This window comes from Populus nigra, chromosome 8 (genome assembly GCF_951802175.1).
Source record: "Populus nigra chromosome 8, ddPopNigr1.1, whole genome shotgun sequence".
In the NCBI taxonomy this organism is placed as follows: domain Eukaryota; kingdom Viridiplantae; phylum Streptophyta; class Magnoliopsida; order Malpighiales; family Salicaceae; genus Populus; species Populus nigra.
In genome coordinates this window covers 19,664,542-19,674,264 of record NC_084859.1, presented here as the reverse complement: position 1 = coordinate 19,674,264, position 9,723 = coordinate 19,664,542, and the positions used below count along the sequence as shown (strand labels likewise).

At 35.2% G+C, this 9,723-nt stretch overlaps 3 protein-coding genes across 3 annotated transcripts; 2 read left to right on the top strand and 1 right to left on the bottom strand.

Annotated features, from left to right (window-relative positions):
* Positions 1–757: 757 nt before the first annotated feature.
* LOC133702004 (egg cell-secreted protein 1.1-like) lies at positions 758–1,177 on the bottom strand. The gene has a single exon (XM_062126189.1). The coding sequence runs from the start codon at positions 1,175–1,177 to the stop codon at positions 758–760; it is 420 nt and encodes a 139-aa protein (XP_061982173.1).
* A 1,412-nt stretch (positions 1,178–2,589) lies between these two features.
* Positions 2,590–3,399, top strand: LOC133702003 (putative B3 domain-containing protein At1g78640). Its single transcript, XM_062126188.1, has one exon. It carries the CDS (start codon positions 2,590–2,592, stop codon positions 3,397–3,399), a length of 810 nt encoding a protein of 269 aa, XP_061982172.1.
* A 2,396-nt stretch (positions 3,400–5,795) lies between these two features.
* Positions 5,796–9,272, top strand: LOC133702141 (uncharacterized). Its single transcript, XM_062126380.1, has 2 exons — positions 5,796–5,964; positions 7,130–9,272. Exon 2 carries the CDS (start codon positions 7,158–7,160, stop codon positions 9,141–9,143), a length of 1,986 nt encoding a protein of 661 aa, XP_061982364.1. The 5' UTR covers positions 5,796–5,964; positions 7,130–7,157; the 3' UTR covers positions 9,144–9,272.
* The last annotated feature ends 451 nt before the right edge of the window (positions 9,273–9,723 follow it).

Sequence of the window (9,723 nt, the reverse complement as noted above, 5' to 3'; positions counted from 1 at the left end):
TTAATTTATTGAATTATTTTAGTAGTTTACTTGTATATTTAAGTGTTTTACAACTTTTTACTATAAAAAAATTATGTATTAATATATAATTTGTATACTAGGGTTTATTTGAGATTTGAGAAAAATTAAATTTTATTATCATTTGATGAAATTAAGTTTGATTTTATAATTTAGGTGTGTTATAATTGAATAAATGATGATTAATTTTAATGGGTGCTAATTAATTGGATTTTATTGTTAAATTAAAAATTTAAAGAAAATTGATTTTTTATAAAATTATAAAATGAATATTATTGTTTCATATTTAAACAATGAATGATGGTTATTGGATCATCCATTGCATAATTATTATTTCATATTTAAACCAAAAATGAAAGGCACCCCTTGATTTTAATGGATTTCATATATAGTTTAAGTAGTTATTTTATTATTCAAAATATTCAATCATTATTCAGAGTTGTTTCTTGTTTGATATAATTATCATTTAATTAGTTTAATTGTTCATGTGAATATATATATATATTGAGTGATTATATATTGGTGTTAATTTCTCTTCGCAATGAAAGATCAGATAAAGAAAAAACGAGAGAGAGAGAGACGTCCACTCTTTCTCAAATAACGTCTCTCATGAGCAAAGCAAATTACTTGATCAACATAACTTATATATAAAATCTAAAGCACAGAGAAAGAGTGTAATTATTCTTTATTGCTGTTGTTTTCGCTGTTATTACCACTAACAGCTAACCTCAAATTCTAATCAAGGAACCAAAGTTTGCTTTGGAACAATCTCAACAGGCACCGCAGATGGTGCTGACGGTGATGGAGTAGTGGGATCGGCAGCTTTATCACAGTAGCCTTCAAGAATTTGGCTCTCTTCAGTGGTAAATCCTAGTGTATCAATCATGTTAGGCCAGCAATGTTCACCAATGGTGCTCAAAGCTTGGCAACAGCTACGACCAAGTTGAGTCTCGCCGTTAAGAAAGAAAAGAACAATCTCCCCAGTACATGCTTGTAGTTGCAACAAAGAGTCCCAGCAGTTTGATGACTCTTCATCTAGTTTTAAGCGAGTCGAAAGGTTTGAGATTGAAGCCAGCGGTCTTGCCTTGGCCTTGTAGCAGCCCAAGCTGCTGCATGCCAATAAAGCAACGAAAAGAAAGAGCTTAAGATTAAAAGCCATTTTGAAGGTGATATTACAGAGAGGGTGGTATTTGATCAGGCAATGGAGATTGCTGCGTGATTTATATAGGAATATAGAGCATGATGTTGAGTTAATTTGAACGTTACATTTCTTGAAAGTGACACACAAGGCAGGAAGGAAATGAGAGAACGTGTGGTACTTGGATCTTGGAAGGGAATAGAAAGACCAAAAGGCAATAATCAATTAATCATCCATGAAGCTTACAATTTATGGCAAATAAATCAGATTAAAATTTCTGTAACAGGCCATAATTAGCAAACATTAGTAATATTTACTACATAATGACGGGCATAATCTTGCTGGTGCATTTAATTTATTTGCCATAAATTTTTTTCCAGCCCCCATAACAATATTAATTTATAGTTTTAGCCTAAAAAGTAGAAAAAATGAAAAATTTCTCCCCCATGGAATAATTTTCCTGATTTGGCCCCCTTAATTTATTTTCTAGCTCTGCTACTGTTGACGTCAACATTTCGTCGAACTCTGTCAGCCATTATATCATGGTTGACAGAATCATGTTAACTCGTCGATGAAATATTTTGTTCATGATTTCTAATTTTCTAGTGGTGAACGGAATCTACATTTATGTATTAGTAACATGCCACTCATTGATTTGAATACTGAGTTCTGTTGGGGTAAGGAAAAACCGCAGAGGAAGAATTTTCAGTCTGTTGTCATGGTGTGCATGGTGTTCTTTCATTTATTAGACATGGAATGATGGGAGCAGGGGCACTTCACATATCCATAGTTATAATACCTGGCTTGGTTCAAGGTCTAGCAATTTGTATATCTATGAGTTGGTCAATTGAGTTTTTAGAATAAAATAATGTGAGATTAGTTGATATATATGTAAACTAATTTGAATATTTATGTTAAATTAAAAAAATAATGTTGTTTTGTATTATTTTTTTATAAAAAAAAACTAAAACAAAATCGTTTTGAATATATATATTTTTAAAATAATTGTTTAGATCTTCTCCAAATTATCCAGGTTACGAAATGACATGTTAAATCACCTGACATGTTAAACTCCTCGTACAGTTTAGAAGGACAGGTTCGGTAACTATGTGAAGGGCCGAGCCCAAGAGGAAGATAATATGAGATGCAGGGCGGCAACATAACGGGCGATAGGAAAAGAGCGGGAGAAAACTGATTTGATTTCCCGTCTCAAGTCTCAATAGATTTACAAACCAAATTAGTACTTACCGTTGAATTACTTGGTAACAAAGTTTCTTTCTTTTCCGAATCGCATACTGACTGACTTTCCGGACTCCACACTGATAAACTCCAGTCTATATATTTATCAATCCACTCCCACAGAGTAAAACATTTGTGAGAAAATCTTGGTTCTTATCTGCGTCTCGTTGTTTATTTTATCTGTTATTGCAACAATGGAGAAACAACAACAATTTTGTGTTTTGAGTTCTTGTTTTCCTTCCAGGAACACCAATAATCCTAAGAAAAGAAAAGAATGTGAATGTCAACAAGCCGAGAGAGAAGTGTTTGCTGGGTCACAGCCACTTTTCAATGAGCATCCTTTTTGGTTCAAGAAGCCAAAAACAAGCAGCGGAATTGGTTCCATTGTTGTTGCTTCAAGAAATCCAGGGAGGGTTTTAAAGGAACCAAAGCTTTTAGACGAAAACTGGGTTTTCAAGAACTCTGTTGATCCTGATTCAAGAAACAATGAATCTGGAGAAGAGTTGGAGAGAAGGGTGGCTTTTAATCTTAGGACGATGAGATCGTCTTTTAGCCTTGGGGATTTGCTAGAGGAGAGGTCTCGTGGGGTATCAACTCAACTAAGTCTGTATCATCATGACCCATTCGAGATCAAGAAGAAGATGAAGCCAAGTGATCTGGGTAATCTATGCAGGCTGCTTGTGTCTGCAGATTTGGTTGAGAAACATATCCTGCCTTTCTTGAACGAGGATCAAACTAAACAGGTTATAATTCCGAATCAAGAAATCAATGGTTTGAAGGTCTGGGTTTGGGATATCGATACTGGAAGTATGCATCAGTTGGTCTTCAAAAGATGGAGCACTTCTAAAAGCTATATTTTCAATGATGGCTGGACAAAGCACTTCGTTAAAAGGAGGAATTTGAGGGAAAGCGATGAAATTGGACTCTTCTGGGACAATGATCAGTCAAGATTTCACTTCAGTGTTCTTAGTAGGGCTGCTACTGTGGCCAAGATTAGAAATTAGTGTTGCTTCTAGGCTATGTTTGATTGTTGTTTGGATTTTCAGATCTTGTTTACTGTGATTAACTTCAACTGATATATATAATTCTATTTTTCCTGTTTTCTTCTTCATCATAACCAAAATCACAAGAGGATCAGCTCTTCATTTTTTTCTTAATCTTGCTGTGCCTTTTATTGGCCCAAACCACGTTGAGAATTCCCAAGTAAAAGACACGGTGACAATTGTAATGACCACACAACTGATATCTTGGTTTGGCCCATTGGCCTCTTGCAAGACAGGTAAATTTTTTTTTATCTTAAGTAATTACTTATTACTGTATTCCTTTGTAATGCAACGTGATTTTACTGTTGATGGAACTAGATAGGCAAGGATCATGTGAATTATCCCAATAATTTATTTATTTATTTTTATCATTTTATGTAAAGGTTATATAGTTTTTTCAAATGATTGCAAAAGGAAGGCTTTTTGGAGGCAAGGTGCTCAAATGATTGTGCTAGCAGGCAGAGGCTGAACCACATTGAAGGGTGCGGGCCATGGCACCCCAATTATGGACAATATTTACATTTTAGTCCTAGAAGTCTTAAACGTTTTAAGCATATGCCTTGGTTTTACATGTTTTGCACCCTAAAATCACTTGTTTTCTTATTTGCCCCTCTAATCCCAAAATTTCTGGTTCCACCCCTTAGCTGCACCTCCTTTAATAAACCTTTCGACTGGCAAAATGGACAGACAAGTGGTAAAATTATAATGAGAGCTGTCCATGCTTCACGTGAAACTTCTTCCTTTAGATTTTTTTTTTATATATAAAAACTATTTTACACAATGAAAATGAGGTAATATGCAATGAAATTAACAGAAAATCATTTTTAAAACAAAAATAATGTTTATAAAACCAGCTCGATTTTGACAAGTTAAGTAGTGATTTAATAATTTAATTTTTATTCTAAATAAATTTTTAAATTAAATCAAATGAAAATTGACCGGTGTGATTTAAAAATATATTTTTTAAAAATATAATTTTATTTTTTTAAAAAAATCTTAAAATAGCATTATATTTAATTAATTCAAGTCTTTACACGAGCCTTTGGCAATGACATTGTTGGGCTGGTTTAATAACTTTTGGTAAAAGGGAATGTTGGCCATCAAGGCCAAAGGTGATAATTATTTAAACACAAATACCTATTTTCTTCTTTTCAATTATTCAATTAAATATTTTAGTATTAGTTTAATAAAGCCATTTACCGCTTCTTTACTTCGATCCCATTACTTGTCACATCAAAATCACAGCAACACACACACGAGGCTTGCAGCTCAGTGGCCATGGCAGGCTTCGCCCTGCCTATGCGTCCTGAGTTCGAGTCCTCGAGTGTACCCGCACTTGAGGGTTTAGCTGCTGTGGTCAATTCGTGTGACTTGTTCCGCCCCCGTCCCGGGTTCGACCCTCTATGTGTACGCCTGTCACCCCCGCGGTGCCTTACATGCTCCTGGGCTTGCAGGATGTCCAGCGGGCCGTGGGGAATAGTCGTGGTGCGCGTAAGCTGGCCCGGACACCCCACGTAAATAAAAAAAAAAAAAAAAAAAATCACAGCAACACATGCACGTCTATGGTTTGTAGCCAAAAAAGGGCAAATTCTGGTATAATATATATATATATATATATATATTAAAACTTAAATTTATTACATTTTAAATACAGGTGGTGGCTGTTAGGTTTTACCGGGATTTTAACAGCCTATTTAGGATCTACCTTGCCTATTTTCCTGTTCTACGCATCCCATTTCAAAAATAGAAAAATAAAATAAAATAAAAGAAAATAAATAAGTAAATAAAATGGAAAGAAAATCTAGGTCCCTAATATTGGAAAAGGTTATTAATGTATCACCGTACATATACTTTTTTATGGTAATTATTGCATCTAAAATCAGACAAATTCATTGTACGAGATATTATTATTTATGATTTTTTCTTGTTAAAAATGTGAATGCCGCTAGATTTATAAAAACAAAGTTTTTTTTTAACGAAATCTTTTTTTTTAATTTATAGATGTGAGATCCGATCTAGAAATTTACTTGAAAGAAACTTAAATTATTAGAATATTGATCTAATTTGCAAATAAACAAGTTATTTTGAATAAAATAACTTTATTTTTTTTGTTAAAAATCCTTAAAATTGATCTTAGAGTTTAGATTAACTTTAGTCACGCCAATTAAATTTTATTAAGTTAAGATTTTTTAGTTTAAATCTCAAATCTTATAAATCAAATAATTAATTGTTTTTCAGCAACCTTTTTCAAGAAGAATCTTTACTAAAATTAGCATTAATTAGTAAGGGAAAAAAAACCATTACCGTAAATTAAATACAGTCTAATTCCACCTGGCGTACGAGAGAGAACATTAAAAAAAAAAAAGACAAGAAAGAGAGAGAATCCTTAAAAATAAACCAGAAATAGAGGAAGCCATTAAAACTGCACAACAGACAGACAAACATAGCAAACAATTTCGAAGAAACGCTCGTAACCCACAAATCAACTACAAAATCAACGACCCCTTAGCCGCTTTTCTCTTCAAGGTTTGTTATCAGATCCATTTTTTTTCTTGTTTTGTGTTTCTTGAATTTGGTGCAGAGAGATCTTGAATGCATTGAGAAATCAATGTTGTTTGTGAAAGTTTGATTTTTTTTTTTATGTGTTTGGTTTGCTTTGATCTCTTTGTTTTCGGGTCTGGTTGGATTTTGAGAGATCTAATTGTATTTATTTAAGTTTTTTATTCTATGCTCATTTCTTTTCTGTAAAAATTCAGTTATTATTATTATTTTTTATGTGGAGGTCAAGAATTTGTGGTGGGGCTTCATTTTTTTTGGTTTGTAGGTATTTAGAAATTTCATTTCTTTTTGTTTTCCATTCAAAGAAATACTGAAGATTTCATTTCTTGTGTTTTGCATTGAGAATGTGGGATGGTATATGGATTTGTGTTTGAATCAATTCTTTTTTCAGTTTTTATTATTGTTTGCATAATGTTTTTGGCTTACGAAAAATTGGCTGCAAATGATATTTTATTAGTCGGTTATGCAATTTTGAGAGCTGAATTAATGACATTTGATTTTGCATCTTACCTTTGGTTTTATGTTTGCTCACTTTATCAGGATGTGAAATATCTTGTTTTGCATTTGTGTTTGATTTGATGATATTCTTGTTAGCAAATCGATGAATTGCAGAAAATTCGTGTTATTCTCTTTTCCATTTTTCTTTTCCTCAAAACTATGTTAGTTTCAGATTTGTGTGACTTAACTCTGTAATTTCAAATGTGTGATGAATGCATTATGCCACCTGGGTTTTCAGTTTATGATTCTGCTGTCTCTTTTTGTCGATATATGTTTTTTCATTAAATAGTGGGCAGCTAACGAGATGCAGTTGATTCTTATGTAATACGTAGCATGCTGTATGCTTTTTAGGTGATTTCATCTTGAGATTGTCACCCATAACATCCATTAAGAATGGGATTTTAAAAGCGTTATGGATGTAGGTTATCGAGTTTTCTACATATGATTAAATGAATGTTTTGAGGGAACTGCATATGGTATTTCTGATAAGAATTAGATTGTGAACCAATTCTCTTTCCTACACTCTTTGCAGTTTATCATGAATATGGTGTTAAAGATGGAAAATGATGCATTGGATATGTGCATTTATGCTATACTTTCTCTAGCTGTAAGAAGTGGTTTTTACATTTTGCAGGAACATTATCTTATAGTAATCCAGAAAGATGTCTCCTGCATCAAAATCCAATACCAAGTCCAAGGATAAGACCTCTGCAAAGTCTGCTATAGAACAACCAAAAGCATCCATTAAGTCTTCTGGATCAACCAACTCTGTAACTGGGAATCCAGCGAATGCTTATAATCCAATTTCTGGGACTTTTCACACATTAGAAATACCAGCTGCTGCTGCTTTCCCGCCCTTGCATGATAATGGTCGTTTCAGAAATATAGATGACACAGATGAGCATTCTAGCAGCCCACATGGAACAGTTTCTGAGTATGATTCAGTTTCCAACAATGGGAGCTGCTCTGGTGAGTCAGAGGACATTAAAGAGAAGATAATCAATTCTACTCGACAGGAAACGATACCTGGCTTAGACAGCGACCGACGTGAGAAGATCTGTCAGAGGAATGAGAAAAAGCATCAGCGTCAGAGAGAGAGGAGGGTGCAAGAGTTGCATGACCGATGCAGTGGGTATCTAATGTCAAGAAAACTAGAAAGGCTTTCACAACAGCTTGTGGCGATGGGTTTTTCTCATGAGCAGGCAATCTTGGCCCTTATGCTGAATGAGGGCAGGGTAGAAGAATCGGTAAACTGGCTTTTTGAGGGAAGTGAAGAGGAAGCTCAAAAGGACTCTAAGCTTGAAAGTGGTGGTAACCTAAAAATTGACATAAATGAGGAGCTCGCTCAAATCTCAGCAATGGAGATGAGATACAAATGCTCAAAGCAGGAGGTTGAAAGAGCAGTGGTTGCTTGTGAAGGGGATCTAGTGAAGGCAGAGGAGACCCTGCAGCCACAGAAGCAGGAACCACCTGCAACTCCACCAAGGCAAGAATATACTGCCGATACGAATAACCTGAGGAGACTGCATGAAAAGCATGTACCTGTGACTTCAGTTACAGCACAACAGAGAATGAATGAACGGGATTTCAACTACAAAACAGCAATTCCAGTGCCAATGTATTCAGAACCTGGGAGTAGAAACTTGCAACCTCTGAATCAGCCCAAGCCACTAGCAGACAAGAGGTGGGGTGCAACAGGATCGAGCCCTGCATTCTCATCATCTATGGGACCATCCATGCAAGTAGCACCTCCATCAACAAAACTTGATATCCAGCTTGGTTTTACTGAAGGAGTGGGCACAACAGGATCGAGCTCTGCATTCTCATCATCTATGGGACCATCCATGCAAGTAGCACCTCCATCAACAAAACTCGGTGTCCAGCTTGGTTTTACTGGAAATGAGAGGAAAAATGTGCAGCAGATTGTGAGGGAACCAGTCAGCCCTCAATCTATGAATGCCAAACAAAATACAGTCCCTTACGCAAGTGCCACTCCTTCAGTAACAGCTGGATGGTATTCAAATAATGTTCCAGGTGTTGAACATATGCGGTCAAATGTTAAGTTGCTTTCAAATCAGAGCACTGGAAGCCTTGGTCTTGTAAATCAGAGCTCACAACAATTTTACCATCCAGTGTCATACAAACAAAACCCGTTCCCTTATAGCGGCCCAGTGAATTATACATCAAATGGACTTGGAGGAACAAGGTCTCCTTCACTTACAGTTCCATCTCAGTTGCAAGGTTCATATGGTAAAACGACTGCATCTTTGCCTTCTCTAGCAGCACCGTCCTCACTTGGTTTATTCACTGGCTGGGGCTCAGCTGGAACTTTAGGTTCTTCACATGTTGATTGGAATACAGGAGGCCTGATGTCAGAATTTGATTACACCAGCATCGATTGGACTTTGGATTCGAACATGTTATCCTCCAAGTCAAATGGGTTGTGGCTGGGTCTGTCATCATTACTTAGGAACACGTCTAGCACAAGGACGAGCAGTACAAATAGTTCCTTCCTATCAGGGTTACGGGACAGTGGAGTGGCTAAAGAAACATCATCCTCAGCTCGTTCGCGCGAGTGGACCTCTCCTTTCGCAGGCAAGGACATCTTTAGTTTGCCTAGGCAGTTTGTAACTTCTCCATCTCCTTAGGACTAGGGATAGGACTTTGGAAAAGGAGAAGAAAGCAGGCAGTGAGTCTCGTTTAGTTGGGGTTTGGATGCATGTTCATGCTTGTTTCTGGTTTTATCAGTGGTAAATGCATCCATCAGTTTCTGCTTCTATGATTTGTGTCCTCTTTTTCATTACTGGTTTGCTAGATGGAGAATGTGCTGCTATTTTGGGCAATCAACAAGACTTGCAATTTCGGCAATAGGTTTTCACCTTTCAGACATTCGCTAAAAAAAATAAATTACAGAATTTCATATCATACTTTCACAACTGGAATTTAAAAGAACAAAATATAGGGCGTACCAAGATTAAATAAAAACCAGCAATTTGACTTGTATTTTGCCATGGGTTGGATAAAAAATTTTTTTGAAGTACAAAAAATATAAGCTTTTTCAATGTATTTTTTCTTATAAAAAATTCTCAACCCTAAATCAAAATAATTATTCGTGCATTTGAATTAATTAAATTAATATTTACTTAAAAAATAACTAAAATTAAGATATTTAATCTTGCAACGTGTTATATACTTAATTATATTTAATAAATTTGTTTTATAGAATAA

What these genes read in the sequence shown, in the direction of transcription:
- LOC133702004 (XM_062126189.1), bottom strand. Translation starts at nt 1,177, where the DNA reads ATGGCTTTTAATCTTAAGCTCTTTCTTTTCGTTGCTTTATTGGCATGC.
- LOC133702003 (XM_062126188.1), top strand. Translation starts at nt 2,590, where the DNA reads ATGGAGAAACAACAACAATTTTGTGTTTTGAGTTCTTGTTTTCCTTCC.
- LOC133702141 (XM_062126380.1), top strand. Translation starts at nt 7,158, where the DNA reads ATGTCTCCTGCATCAAAATCCAATACCAAGTCCAAGGATAAGACCTCT.